We start from the raw sequence: 15589 nt of genomic DNA, 5'->3' as shown, positions 1-15589 counted from the left end.
TAGAAAAAAAAGAATGAACACAGCCAGTAAAGCAATTAAAGAAAACAGAAGATAATCAGATAATTGAGTGGCATACTTGATGTCAAAAACCAGAAAAGTTAAGACTAGGAAAAAAAGGGCACTGGATTTGTTAATCAGGTCATTGGTATTTGTCAAAGTAATAAGAGAATGATAAGGGTAGACGAGACAGCTATGGATACTGGACACAGGAGACATGGGTTCTAATCCTAACTGTAGACTTTGGACATATCACTTAACTTTTCATGGCCTCAAGTTTCCCAGCTCCATAATGAGGACATTAGATCTCTTTAGGCTCCTTGTTACCCTAAATTTACATAATTCAAATTCACCTTTCCTCCACCATTTACATGCCTGTAATTTTCACTTGGTCCAGAAGAAGGGGTGCAAAAAGAAAAAGTTAAAGAGATCACAGTGCCTGGCACATAGAAAGCACTATATATGTTAACTACTATTATATTCTATATGACTTGGTTGATTTTGCAGAACTGCTTCTTTCTCCCTTTGTCTTTTTAAATAAAGGTAGGTCACAGGGGGACAGACTATTGAACATAAAATCAGGTGAAGGACTTCAAATCGTGCCTCAAATAGGTGACCATGGACAACTTGCCTGACTTATCAACTCCAGTAACTTGGCAAATGAAAAAGAGATGGTTGTGGAAGATTCTTCCAATTAATAATTCAAAAGTTCTAAAGTACTGAAAAGCTATTTATAGTATGGAAAATTAAAAGCATTGAAATCACAGAATTGTCCAGAATTATGCAAAGTTTATTATGAACTAGGAAGTTTTAGAAACTTTAGAAACCTTTGGAAACACCAACCACATACATGATATGATGGGTGGTTGTTGAATTTTGGTCAGGACAATTGAATATGCTACCTTCCAAAGGTAACTCAATGCTTCCTTAGAAGTTGCAGTCAAATTATGACCTTCCAAAATTCTCTGCCAATCCCATGATTCAATGACTAATAGTCCTAGGAAAAGAATACACTTAAATGCCTGAGGCAGTTTTAAAATGAAAAAGCCAAATTTTTTAAATATGTAACTTGCAAACAAACTAGGTCTTCTACTGTTGGAAAGGCAGAACCCCCCCCCATATTTAATAAATCCGGTTCCCAAAATAGCATCTTCTCTAAAAGTTGTCACAGATCTGAAATAATGCCAAGTCAGAGGAAAATACCTAGCATTTTGGATTCATCTGCAATTTTCTGTGGCATTCACTCATATCTTGGAAGCTTAGAGCAAGGCTACCAAGAGGGTTTAAGAATGCGGTGGGACATTTGGGCATTCCTGTGAACCGGTTTCAGCTTCCACATTAACTGCAGAAATGCTTGACAGTGAGTGCCAGGTCTCATGGCCACTGGGACAAACAGGGATAAAAAAATCACCTGGGTTGACAATGCAAAGAAATGGGGGAAGAGGGATGGACAAAAACAAAGACACTAAAACCTAAAAGGTAAAGGAGAGTCAAGAATCTCTGCGCAGCATAGAGAAGGAGAAAAGTGGAGAACCACGAAGAAATTCTAACCTAGCAAAGGATGATTGAAAGCTGAAAAGATTAAGAAGCCCTGGTCCCAGTCCTCACCCACCGCCAAGGCTTAACCCTTTCTAATTCGCCTCTGCCCCACCCACGAAAAGGGACTTCCAAGTTCCTACAACCTACGTGGAAAGGCCATGCTGCCCTTCAAAAGCAAATGCCCATAGTAGCCAGGGCTTCAGAGGCCCAGTTCCCTCCACCGCATCCAACACACATCCAGGCGGGGGGGTTCAGGGAAAGGGCGTGGGATCTTCCTCCAAGAAAATGGGTAGGAAGGGTCGCACACGAGGGAAAGGCTTTCTCCGGGATGCGGGAGGTCTTACCAAAAGGCACGTGCGCGGAAGGCAGGCCCTGGCCACGAGAGTGGAGCCCGTTAGCTAAGCTATGCGTGGTCCCACAGGGAGAAGAAAAGCGCGCGCCCGCGCGAAAAAAGGGGTTTAGGAGAAGAAACATGAGGAGAGAGGAACAACTGCAAGCCCAGGACTGGGATATGAAAGGAGGGGGCGGGGACCCACTCACGTTCTCGGAGCCTGTTTTTGAAGTTAGGGTCGCTCCGTCTCTTGCGATCAAAGTAAATACAGTAGCCAATGAAGAGCGCACCGCACACGCCGGCGGCAATCGCGCCACTTCGTCCCACCATTTTTCCAGCCGCTGCTCGCGCTGGAAGTGGCAACACAAGTGCAGTCCCCCGCTGACCCCAAGCGAGGAGAATATAGCTCGCTCCGCTCCGTCGAGGGCGGAGTCAGCTAGAGGGGAAAAGGACCCCTCTGCGTTCTACTTCCGCTTCTGACGTAGTTGAAGAGCGACACTTCCTAGAAGTCTAGGGCAGAGCCTGAAGAGAAAAGGTCTCACTTTTCGGGGCTGCCCTCGCTGCGCACATGCGCAGTGGGACGCGATCTGACCACGTTGGGCAAAGTCTGCGGACTGGTGGGAGTGAATGATAATTTTACAGGTGGTGAATACGCCAAGTTCGTGACTTACGCCTAAAAAACTCTAGATATAAACATTTGCTAAATGAATGAATGGCAGTGTTTTCTGGAGCAAACATATCCTCTTAATGAGAGCAAACACTTGGCATGAAGGAACGCTGCTCCCTGGACAAGCAAGGCTGGCCGTAAAATGACCCCTCGACTCCACCCACCCTGTATAGACTTAGGCTGATTACGGAAGCGACCATGTCTTATTTTACCTGGTGCCAGGCAAGCAGTGAGTGTCATTCTAATGAAAAAGTTCTCTTCCCCTATTTTCTGCCAATCGGCTGTCCTCCAAACTCTCCCTGGTAACCTTCCCTCTCCTTAAGATGCTCAGATTGTAAGTCTTATTCTATTTCTGGAAAAGTTCCAAAGTGTCCCCTGTACAACACTAACGACATCCTGCTGGAGGCCCTTGCCATTTGTACCTGGGCTGTTGTAATAACCTTCCAACTTATTTCTCTTCCTCTGAGCTTCCATACTCCATTGTGTTCTATACAGAATTGCAAAGATTAAAAAAAAAAAAGCCGAATCCTGATCTAGGGTCGTCCACGATTTACAGGCTCTAAATGCCAGTTCCCTGTTGCCAACTCCAGTTAGGAAAGACCTCTGGGCTTGAAGTCAGAAGATACAGATTCTTCTCTCACCTGTGTCAATATGGAATCTAGAAGCCCCCAAATTTGTAACCTAGTAAGATTTAATGATATTCCAACCCTCCCCTAACCCCCCCTCCCCCAGTTTACTTAGCTTGAAGGTGAAAGCCCCAGGGTTGACCTTGTCACTAGAGAGTTTCTCCCTGAGGGGAAAATCCTACCTAGGGGTTTCAGACTAATCATTTTAGGCCTTAAAGTAGTTTAGGAGGGAAGGGCTAAGCCCTCCAGGTGTCAAGTATCTCTTTTGTTCCAAAGGTTCCTCCCCTAAGGCCACAGTACTTTACCTAGCTAGCCCCAGCCATTGGCTAGATCTTTCCCTTTTGTGTCAATTGTAAAGCCTCAACCCTTTCACTGTTATTCTTGTCCAGACCCCTCTTTTTCCTTTGTTTTCATTGTAGAGCCAATCAACTATCCCTCTCATCCTCAGGTCCCAGATTCCTAAGGTTCCCACTTTAATGGTTCTTTGAAGATGTCATCTAGCACAGTAGCAATCCTAGGATTTTGGTGACCAGAGCTGCCAGAGTCTGGGGTTCTGTGTGAGTGGATAGCACACAGCCCTGCGAGTGATCCTAATTTTAGCACCTAACTCCTTTCATTGTTTAAAGAGTCTTTTTTCTTTTTTTTTTTAAATTTTATTTTTAAAAATATTTTTATATGTTTCCATGATTAATTTTCTTTCCCCTCCCCCTCTTAGAGCTATTCCACTGGTTTGTACAAATGTTATTACTTGATACCTATTTCCATATTATTCCTTTTTATCATATAACAGAAACCCCAAATCATAAATCCATAGAAACAAGAGTCCACATTGAAATATAGAGATCCCCAGTTTACTTGGCTTAAGGGTAGAAACCCCAGGTTTTGACCTTGTCACAGGAGAGGTTTCCCCCTGAGGGAAGGTCCCTCTTCACCAGACTGTGAACTTCCTGGTAGTTTGGGTGGGAACAGCTAATCCCATCCAATGTTAAATATCTCTTTTGTCCCCATGGTTTCTCCCCCTAGGCTAAGGTCCATTACCAAGGTGGCCCAGCCCAGGGCTTGGTCTTTCCCTTTTGTGTCCATTGTAGAGCGTCAGCCCCTCACTGTTATTCCTGTCTGGAACTCCTCATTTTCCTTGCCTACCTTTGTAAAGTCAATCAACTGTCCCTCTCACTCTAAGCTCCCAGGTCATCTAGAGTGGTATATGGGTTCCCCAAATTCTTTTGTTCCTCAGAGTCCATCCTGGGGCCTGGCACTCCCAGGAGTCAGTGACCAGGGCATCCAGACTCTTCAGTCTTGGGGAGCAGCTCTGTTGTCACAACTTAGTAACACTAACCCCTTTTTCCCTTGATTAAAGAGTGATTTTGACTATTTAATAGTTCTGCATTTTTTCTACTTGATACAAGTAATATGTCATAAGTCCTAAGTTTTTCTTTTGTGTTTCTACTCCCATAGTTCTTTTTCTCAATGTAGTTAGCATTCTTTCTCAAATCCTTCAGGAATGTCCTGGATGATTGTACTGCTACTAGTAGTAAAGTCCATTATACTGGATACTTTCACTTTCAGTGTTCAATGTTCTCTTGGTTCTGCTCATTTAATTCTGCATCAGTTCAGTCCTAACCTCTTGCCAAAAAAAAATTCTTTTTCTGACTAACTAGCTCTTGCAATGTAAAAAGCCTGTTTTGTTTTCATTTTCTAAGTTAGCCTAAGAATAAGAAGCAGAAGAAAAAAATTCTAAGTGAAACAGTTGTCTAAAAAACAACTCACAAGTAGAGGAAGAAAATTCTAGTAAGAATTTGTTATATGTCTATATCCTACATTCTATGTTGCCAGAAAATGTATGATTACCCAGGATATGTCTGTGTTGTCTGTCCATGTACAATGAGTTACATTTTGGGAAAAACAAACCTCAAAGACTCTCTCTGCCTTTCTTAGTAGGATCTCGAGAAAATGGAGGAGACAGACACAGGCTGTTTGAGAAATTTAAAAACATTTTTTTGGTGAATTTTATGGATTTTTGAATCTCCTAATTATATAATTAATTACACATAAAGGACAAATGTACAAAATTGTCAGACATCTCTTCTCTCCTGTCCTTGATGACCACAAGGAAGGAAAGGTAGAAATGATAAAGACAAGAATGGGATTGCAACTAATAATATTTTTGAGTTTTGAATTCAGGTACTCACCACTCAAGAGAAAAGACAAGGTACTGTAAAGTATAATTGTTGCTGCATGACTGATTAATAATCCTGACTCTTACCTGAAGTCAAACAATGTTATGACCCTTTCCCTGCTTTTTCCTTTCAAAGCAAATTTCTATAATCAAAGCAAAGTGAGTTGGTGATGGAAACCCCGGCTGTTCGCATGCTGTCCTCACAACTTCCTTGGTTTTTGAGTAAGAGTAGGGTCTAAGTTTATGGCTGCTGGTAATCCTCCTTCAGAGGATCAAACTTGGGATCTTTAGCTAGTGAGACTGACTCACTACCTACTGCTCCAAATCTTAAAGTCTATTTGTCAGTCTGAAATCAGTGAAGTAGAATTTTCTGTCAGGGAGGAACTCTCATGTGACTAGATAAAATCTGGGGTTTCTGCTTCCAGACCACAACAAATCCCTCCTAATTACAAATCTGGGGACCTCTAGATTCCATGTTGACAATACCATATCTTTAATGCAGTGATATTAGACTTAAATAGAAACAGTCACACTAAACCACAATCACATAATGAGTTAGAAAACCACATATTAATATTATCTGTTTTATTGTATTTTTATGTTGTTAAATAGTTGATCAAATTAAAATTACACTTTCAACTGGTTTGGGCTTGTAGTAGGGGTGTTATGTGGCCATGCAGTGCACTTTTGAAACCACTGTCCTAATGCATTTTTACTTCCATTTTTACTTGATCCTTGTAATTCTCAGAAATATCAGAGTCCATTACAGAATTTAAAGGAACAGTAGAGATCATCTAACCACTTCTCTTTACAAATGAGGAAAGTGAAGCCCTGAGAGGTAGCCCCTCAAAGGAGTAGAAGCTTATAGGAAATTTAGGATTCAAATTCAGGTTCCTCTTGTATGGAGTGAGAAATTTGTGTTATTCTCAAATTAAATTATTAATATCTACAAAAAAGTAAAAACCCCATCCATTTCTCTTCAAGCTCCCTTCCCGACAAGATTACTTCACCCTTCTCCCAGAAGGACAAAGTGTTTTGAATTGAGTCTTTTGAGGTTTTTTTGGAATTTGCCTGAGGCAGGAATTCCAGACAGGACAGTTCTGAGACCCAGAAGTACCTTAGATCAAATCTTAAGTAACAATCTTGAGTACCCTTTTGTCTTAGAAATCTCTCCACTTGTGAAGGAACCGGATTCATGTAACCATGGAAAAATATTCCAAATTAATTAAATAAATAAACTTAAAAAGAAAAAGAAAGAAATCTTACCTATAGTATCTGAAGCTTCTTCCAAGAGGTCAAGCCCAGTGGCTGGACTGATTCTATCAGCCCCTCCTGTTGTGGGGTATAGAGGTGTACCCCTGGGGTTCGGGAAGGATACCTTTTGCAAGAATGCAAGACTCCTGGGGCAGCTGGGTAGCTCAATGGATTGAGAGCCAGGCTTAGAGACAGAGGTTTTAGGGTCAAATCTGGCCTCAGACACTTCCCAGCTGTGTGACTGGGCAAGTCACTTAAGTCCCATTGCCTAGCCCTTACAGGGTTTAAAAAAAAATGCAAGACTCCAAGACTCAGAAACTTAGCTTAAAAGTAAAGAGAGAGATTGATTTGTAATGTTGAATTTTTGGCCAGCAAGAGTGGAACAACCTGGGAGGTTGCTCCCAGAATGCCTCCACTCTGGGTTTTTCTTTATTCTATAGCTGTGGAGATATGACTCTGGAGCTAGGGTTTGGGGGGAGGAGTTAGCCTGAGGACCTGGGGGTCGTTCTCTTGATTTGGAGGATGACTGAAGGAGGTGTATATCTTTGTCTTCTCAATTCTATGGGGCAATCAAAGGCTGGTAATCTACATCTGGTGTTTTGGATTGGGAGTTTAGGGCCTATAGTAGTGGTAGTCTCTTGGTGATCGAGAATGATATTGTCTTTATGCATTATCATCTATTGATGTACCCTCATGTGGCTTTGGAGTCCAAAGGCTGAGGCGCAGAGTTTGTGGCACATGGGGCCTGGGACGCCAGTTGTTACGGGAGGTGCAGTTGTGGCCTGGTGTCGGCGTTCACGGGCAGCGGCAAGACGTCGGCGTCACTCTTCTTCAAAGGTGGCGGCGGCATGGTTAATGTGGGTTTGCCAGCTGCTTCTGTCAGAGGCAGCGAGTTCTAGTTGCTTTGGTGTCATGCCAGCCCACTGCAAGTTGGACTTTAGCTGATCCTTGAGTCTTTTCTTTGGTGGGCCTTGTTTCCTGAGTCCAGCTGACAGTTCACCATAGAATACCTTTCTTGGTATTCGCTGTGGGTCCATGTGGAGGGCCTATGGGAATAGACAAATTTCCCTGATAAAGAGTTTGCCTGAGTTTCTAGGGGTAAGGAACTCTTTTCTTTGTATCTGTTGGCAACTTCCTGATGAATCCACTGTAAAGCTATTCAAAGTTCTGTAAAATAAGTCAATTGCAATTTCCTAAAAGTCAAGAGTTTTTTCTGTAAGTTAGTCTCTCATGCCTCAGAGATAGAGTATGTACTCTGTTAACAGGGAAATCTAGAAGTCCCCAGTTTATTTAGTTTGAGTGTAGAAACCCCAGGTTTTGATCTTGTCACAGGAGAGGTTTCCCCCTGAGGGAAGGTCCCTCTTCACCAGACTGTGAACTTCCTGGTAGTTTGGGTGGGAAACAGCTAATCCCACCCAATATTAAGCATCCCTTTTGTCCCAATGGTTTCTCCCCCTAGGCTAAGGTCCATTACCCAGGTGGCCCAGCCCTGGGCTTGGTCTTTCCCTTTTGTGTCCATTGTAGGGCATCAGCCCCTCACTGTTATTCCTCTCTGGAACTCCTCATTTTCCTGTCTTACCATTGTAAAGTCAATCAACTGTCCCTCTCACTCCAAGCCCCCAAGTCAACTAGAGTGGTATATAGGTTCCCCAAGTTCTTTTGTTCCTCTGAGCCCATCCTGGGTCCTTGGCACTCCCAGGGGCTAGTGACCAGGGCGTCTTGACTCTGCAGTCTTGGGAAGCAGCTCTGTTGTATTAGTAGCGCTAACCCTTTTTCCCTTGATTAAAGAGTGATTTTGACTATTTAATAGTTCTGCGTTTTTTCTAGTCTACAATAATGGAGGCCCCACTGGGATCCGAAGTCCCCGCTGCCTGAGCCCTCCTGCTAACGAGGACCCCAGACTTGAGGTACCTCACACAACCCGTTTGGGGTTGGGTCAGGAGTCCAGTTAGCAAGGGCCAGGTAAGCGGCTCTCAGCAGGACTGGCGTCTCGGGTTTGGGAGTGACTTGCTCTTTAATTAGGGATCCTTAGTCGAGCGTCTGTGGGGGACACAGCCGCATGGTCCATAGCCACCCCGGCGCTATTGGACATGGGTAACAGCTTGTCTGTTGTCCCAAATATTGGTGGGGCAGTCAGCAACCCAGTGGGGGCGGTCAGCAGCCCAAAGAACCCCCTAGAAATACGGCCGCGAGTTACATGGTTTCGAAGTATGGACCTGATGGGAGCAAGGAATTGGATAAATGGCAAACAGTGACAAAGGCCGATCCAAAGGTAAGCTGGCCAAGGCGAGGTTCATTTAATGAGGAAAAGATTATTGTTTCTATAGTCTGTTTTAAGCAAAGCAGATCAAGAAGATGAAAGAGAAGTCTTCAACCAAAGGCTCGAGGAGTGCACCGGAAGAAAAACCAGGTCAGGAGGGTCCATAGACCAGGAGAAGGGTAGGAACCAGAGAGAGGCGAGGGCCAGGAGAGCTGGTCAGAGGCGTGAATGGTTGGCTGAAAGCTTTGAATGGGAAGGTTTGGGGTGTGAGAGCCTGAATGTTCAATTGAAAATCTGAGTAACTGCTTTAAGTGGACTAAAATAGAGAAAGTTTCTTCATGAATTGAAATGCCAGAGCTCGAGGCCGAAATGGTTATAAAGTTTTGCAAAAAGCTTCTCATAGAAGCTTAAGAACTTAAGTACTGGATTTCTTCTCAAAATTTCCTGTGGCTTTGCTTGTATTATATGTCTAATGGATTTCTTAGGCAGAGACTTCGCCAATAACTTCAAATGCTGGTGATTTAAACGTTAGCAAATAATGTCTGAAAGTTGTGTTAACAATGAATTCCTCCCAAAAGTGAAGAGGCGAGACTGGAGTTGGTGATCTGGATATGGGAATATCCAGCAGGAGGCAAAAGGAAGTCCAGAAATTCTTAACTTTAAGGTCTAATTTGTCTTCCCAAAGTTTTGGTTTGGTTAATGTATGAAATATTGTGTATCAAGTGCAGTTAATATTGGTAACAAGGTGCATTTTATTCTAGGTACTAACTTGGTTATTTGAGTGCTATAATTTCACATTTTTTTAAAGCTGTTAATTGTTTATGCAAGATTTCTGTGAGCTCTGGAGTGAAGAAAGTTCATTTTAGGATGGTCAACTACAGACCTGACTGGTCATTGAATTGGTGTAAATGACAAGAAATAATGGGAAAAAGGCATTGCTTTAAAGGGTAAAGAAACCCTGAACATTTCAAACTGACCCAATAAATTTCCTCTTTAGGAGCAGCTTTGCCTTAGGCCAAAGTGGTTTGAGGCAAGGCTAAGAGAAAGGCAAACTTGAAGCCAAAAGTAAATTAGAGGGGAAAAAAAAAAGAAATTGTAGAGGTATTCAGTTAAAGGTATAAGCTTTTCTTAGTAATCCTAAATTTTGTGTTTGGAGGAAAAATGCGTTGGGTTTTGGCTTTTTTAAAAAGTAAAAGGATCATAAACTATAACCTGATTTTGAATTTTTAAGGTAAATTTCCAGAGTGCAACCATTACAATAGATGGGATTTTTATTTTAAAAGACCAGTGATTACTGTTAACTAATTTTACTTAGTGGAGAGAATTAATGGTTTTGTGATCATTATTTCTGATGATCTTTGGCATATGACAGCTAATAGAGAAGGGAATTTCTCACCTGGGAAACTCTTAAAATTTCTAGGAATGTCTTATATTTTACCACCCCAGTTCTGGAGTGTGGGTGAAGTGATTCAAACCTCAAGACATTTCTTAGGAGCCAAAAGCCTGGACAAGATTTTCCTGCAGCCTAGAATGTGAAGGATTCCTGAAGAAGACACCTCTACGAGAAATCCGTTAAGTATTGTTTCTCATCATTTTCATTGACTTTAGAAATATTTCTGTAGCAGACATAAAACTGGCCATTTTATTTCCCCTGAGAATTTTATTTACCTTGAACAAAGTCCCTTTAAGTAGAGAACCTAGAAAGGACAAAGCTATTCCCCAAAGTTAGTCGAAGTGGAAAAGTATAAATAGGAGCATTTTACCTGACTAAGGTTTGAAAGTAACATCTGTTAATTTGAAAATTTGCAGCAAGGATTCCAGAGTGCTAGTTTGTCTCAAGTATGAAAAGAAGTTAGGAAGAATGATGGAGCCTAGAAATGGTTATTAGTAATACAAGATAAATTTATTTTAAATCTGGAGCATGGTTAGAGAGAATTGCCATCTAATAGTGAATTGTATGGGAAGATAATTGGGAAAAAGAAAAGCTATGGAGGAAATTGGTTATTGATAGTCACAAGGGTGAATGGAAAGGCAGAGTTAACGTCAAGTTCTACAGGTGACTGCTGATCATTGCCAATTCTCCCTCATTTCAAGTTACTTCCCACTTTTCTTCTGTTAATAGCAAATTTTCTATATGGTGAAAGGAGCCTCAGAAAGGCAAGGCATAGACTATGGAAATTGTGGAGGCAGATAGAAATTTTTAGTCATTATGAATGAGTAAGCAAATTCAAAGAGGTCCCTTTTCTTAAAAGGAAGAGTTTTAGGTCTTAAAGAAAACCTGGCAAAATATTGGTGCCAAAAGGGGGGGAGGCCTTGCACATAAATATAGATTCTAAGCAGCAGTTTTAATAAACAAGGTTCTGATAGAACACTGAATTGCTCCCCAGTATCAGTAAAGTTTATACATTTTGAAGCCTCAAGGCAGGAAACGGGGAGATAAGAAGATAACCTTTGTGACTAGGAAAGCTAATCCATTCACCTATAGATTTAGGCAGAAGTTCAATGGTAAATGAGTCCTTATTGCCAATGAATAAATACTCAGGAAAATGAAATGTGTACCCAAAACTAATTTAAGGCTACAACTCCGTCAAATCAGGAAAATTATTTTAACAAAGTTTTATCTACAGACTTTACATTAGCTGACTCAGTTGCAACGTTATTTTTTTCATACTCGATAATAGAAGTGAAAAGCCTAAGCTATTTAAGCATGGTTATGGTTGTTAAGTAGTTAAAGGTCAAAGAAAACAGTTGCAAAATCCCTAGCTTATCATCCTCCCCAAAGGGGGGGTGTGTATGAGGTTTTAAAATTAAAGGACAATTTGAAGCATTTTAATCCTGAGAATTTTTGGAATCCATTTCAATATTGAAACTTAAATTTGACTTTAAAAATAGTTTTGAAATTGAAATTGCCATGCAGTCATTCTAATGTGAATTTGGATTTTGGGGTTATAGAATATCTATTTAGAATATTACTTGGTGCTAGACAAAATATTTTACCTTTTGGCCACAAACAGGAGGTAAAGTCACTTCCAGAATTGCAAAGTACCGAGTAACCTGGGACTTGGATTTTGTTTCTGCTTTTATACTTCTATAGTTTGTAGGGTTTTTATATTTTGGTAAAGTAAGGCAATCTTTCTGATTAAGCATGTAAATTACATAATTTTATGATGGAGGAAAAGACATTACTAATTAAAGAGATGGGATTGCAGATTTAAGATTAGCAGCGTGGATAATCTTTGTAGTAAGTAAGCATATATGGAATTGATCCAGTCCTATTAAAGAATATGTTTATGGATTTCTCATATTCTCTTGCAGCAGCAATGAAGCTGTCTGATACAAAAGGAGTCTACAGAAGTCTGCAAGAGAGGAGGCTGAAGGCATCATCAGGATCCACCAGATGTGAAAGACTTTGGAGAAATGGGGTAGTGTTTTGATTGTTACTTAGTTTTTGGCCAAAGGCAGACTGCCTGCCTTTCTGGCTCAATTGTCAATGCGCAGGTGGCATTGGGGAATGCCCCCAAAGGCCAATCACCAAAACTGTATCCCTGAACTTTCCACCATTAGGGGATGGAGTCCAATCCCATATAGCATTACTCATTTGTCCGTATGTTTGGTCAGTCTTAACCAAAAGGGGTGTGTGTCAACATGTAAATATAGAGATCCCCAGTTTATTTAGTTTGAGTGTAGAAACCCCAGCTTTTGACCTTGTCACAGGAGGTTTCCCCCTGAGGGAAGGTCCCTCTTCACCAGACTGTGAACTTCCTGGTAGTTTGGGTGGGAACAGCTAATCCCACCCAATATTAAGCATCCCTTTTGTCCCAATGGTTTCTCCCCCTAGGCTACAAGGTCCATTACCAAGGTGGCCCAGCCCTGGGCTTGGTCTTTCCCTTTTGTGTCCATTGTAGGGCATCAGCCCCTCACTGTTATTCCTCTCTGGAACTCCTCATTTTCCTTTCTTACCATTGTAAAGTCAATCAACTGTCCCTCTCACTCCAAGCCCCCAAGTCAACTAGAGTGGTATATAGGTTCCCCAAGTTCTTTTGTTCCTCTGAGTCCATCCCGAGTCCTTGGCACTCCCAGGGGCTAGTGACCAGGGCGTCTTGACTCTGCAGTCTTGGGAAGCAGCTCTGTTGTTGTATTAGTAGCACTCTAACCCCTTTTTCCCTTGATTAAAGAGTGATTTTGACTATTTAATAGTTCTGTGTTTTTTCTAGTTGACAGGACAAAAGGGATTAGCTGCTCCCACCCAAACTACCAGGATGTCCAGTGAGGTGGGACCTTCCCTCAGGGGGAAACCTCCTGTGACAAGGTCACAACCTGGGGTGTATACCCTTAAACTAAGTAAACTGGGGATTTCTAGATTTCCATGTTGACAAAGCTTAAAAAGACTGTGATCCCCAGTTTATTTAGTTTGGAGGTAGAAACCCCATGTTTGACCTTGTCAAGTGATAGTTCCTCCCTGAGGTCAAGTCCTACTTCACAAATCTCAGACTAACAATGGACTTTTAAGATGTTAAGTATCTCTTTTGTCCAAATGGTTTCTCCACCTTAGGCTAAAGTCCTTTACCTAGGGGCCCAGCCCTGGGCAGGATCTTTCCCTTTTGTGTCCGTTGTGGGGTCTCAGCCCCTCATTGTTATTCCTGTCTGGAACTTCTCATTTTCCTTTTTTACCATCAATCAACTGTCCCTTTCATCCTTGGCCCCATGTTTCACCTAGAAAGGTATTTAACCTCCCCAACTTTAATAGCTCCTCAGAGTCCTCCTCTATCATGGTGCCACTCGCAGGGGTCAGTGTCCATAGAGTTCAATCCTCCACTATGTGCAGTTGTTTGTGTGTGTGTGTGGCGTGTAGCTGTGTGTCTACTCTAGCTCTGAGGCCTACTGTTGCATTGAACCCTTTTCCTCTTAATTAAAGAATGATTTTGATGAATAGTTTTTAGACCACATCAAGTGACTGGCACAGTAGGTAGCACATCATTCTCACAAGCTTAAAGTCCCACCTTCCTCTGAAGGAGGGTGTGACATGCTGGAAGAGGCTTCTGGACTTTGGTTTGGGCTTACTCCCTGTCTGAAGTGGATTGTTAAGTCGGATTTCCTTTGGGGTGGATTCTCCCAGGAACAGAAAAGGTAATTATCTCTATGAATATGATCTGTATCTAGCTTCAGTTCTTCTGGAGTGCCAGTCCTCTATCACCAAGTATCTACTATATATTTTCATCTAAATGTCTCACTGACATCTCAAGTTTCTTATGTCAAAAACTGAACTCTTATTCTCTCCCCAATCTACTCCTTTTCCAAACTTCTCTGTATGTGTCAAGGGTATCATCATTCTTCAAATCACCTAGTGTCTTAAGCACTGTCCTTTAAGAAATATAAACTCTTACCTTATGCCTTGGAATTGGATACTAAATATTGGTTGTGAGGCAGAAGAGCAGTAAGGACTAGGCAATAGGGATAAGTAACTTATCATCTCTCACTTAGTAGCAGTTTCTTAATTATGTCCCCAGCCTCAATATTATATGGGGATGCTTCATTATTCCAATTCATCCACTTGTTGACTCATGAGGGCAGAGATTCATGCCCCTCTTAAGCTGTTTAATCATCCTACCCAGGGTAAAATCATAGATCACAGATTTGGAGGTCATCTGGCCCCTTATTTTACAGATAAGGAAACAGACCCAAAGAGGTTAAGTGATTTGTCAATGGGTCAATTTGGGTTTGAAGCTAAACCTAGATCATTCTAAGTCCAGAGCTCTACTATATCATGCTGCTTCACCACTATAAATGCATGATTGCATACATATATACTTTCAACAGTATCAAAAAATCCATGAGGTTACACCTAAACAAGGATCCCTTCTACAGTAGTTAACAATTGCTAACATTTATATAGCGCTATGCACCCAGCACTATGCTAAGAACTTTGTGATTATCACATTTCAAATTTTTGCATACCAGGTATATTAGCATCTTGAAAGTATGATTGGTGTACTGATATTGTACCTTATGTCTTCTTATACCAGATTCATGGTCATGTTACTTATTGATTATTGTATTTCCAAATCTTCAGTCCAAAGGACATAAGAATTCCTGAGTGAGACAATATTTGCCACAGGGTCCTAGCTCCCACCTGGTTAGACTACATTCCTTTTCAAGTCACATGTTTGATTAACCTCCTTTGATTGTGATTGTCAATTGAGGCAATGTTAAAACCTATGCCATGTCACATGTTCATTAGCTACCTCCCACTCCATATTCCTAAATTCTCCAATAAAAGTATGAGGACATGTGTACAGCCCTCTCTCAATTCTATCTGAGGGGCAAGCACAATGGAGCCCATATTTTTTAACTCCTTGTCTCTATTCTTTATTTATGTCTTTATTCCTTTATGTGTGTGTGTCTCTCTCTCTCAAACTCTTTCTCTATCCATTTTCCCTCAGTTACCAATCTCCTCAGGAGTCCACCCACAAAAATATTAATATGTAACTGCAGGAGGTTACACAAATATTATCTCAACAAAGTTCCTTTACTTTGGATTCCGTCTAAGTGGTTACAACTCAGTCATTAAGTTTTTGGTTCCACTTAAAGGTCAGCAATCTTACAGGGTTTCAAGATCGATCATCAAAGAGAACACAGAAAATGTAATGGCATTTTTTTAAAGTTGCCATAGAATACTTATTTTACGTTCACTGCTTATTGTGCAAGTTATCATGAATAAAACACTGGATAAGTAAGAATA

The 15589-nt window shown here is 41.4% G+C and overlaps 1 protein-coding gene, 1 long non-coding RNA gene and 1 other non-coding gene across 3 annotated transcripts in view; 1 reads left to right on the top strand and 2 right to left on the bottom strand.

The window, feature by feature from the left end:
- Positions 1-2432, bottom strand: part of TOMM20 (translocase of outer mitochondrial membrane 20) — a 16411-nt gene extending 13979 nt beyond the window's left edge. The window contains exon 1 of the mRNA XM_001368887.5: positions 2077-2432. Within this exon, the coding sequence (XP_001368924.1) occupies positions 2077-2197 (121 nt within the window). The 5' untranslated portion in view covers positions 2198-2432. The remainder of the gene's footprint in view (positions 1-2076) is intronic.
- Positions 1158-1292, bottom strand: LOC130457779 (small nucleolar RNA SNORA14). The gene has a single exon (XR_008917053.1). It is a non-coding gene; the product is annotated as a small nucleolar RNA SNORA14 (small nucleolar RNA).
- LOC103097900 (uncharacterized) lies at positions 2374-15589 on the top strand. The gene is made up of 3 exons (XR_461827.2): positions 2374-2763; positions 10271-10421; positions 12166-15589. It is a non-coding gene; the product is annotated as an uncharacterized LOC103097900 (long non-coding RNA).

This window comes from Monodelphis domestica, chromosome 2, assembly GCF_027887165.1.
Source record: "Monodelphis domestica isolate mMonDom1 chromosome 2, mMonDom1.pri, whole genome shotgun sequence".
Classification (NCBI taxonomy): Eukaryota; Metazoa; Chordata; class Mammalia; order Didelphimorphia; family Didelphidae; genus Monodelphis; species Monodelphis domestica.
Note: the sequence above shows the minus strand (reverse complement) of the source record. Positions and strands in the feature narration are given on the sequence as shown.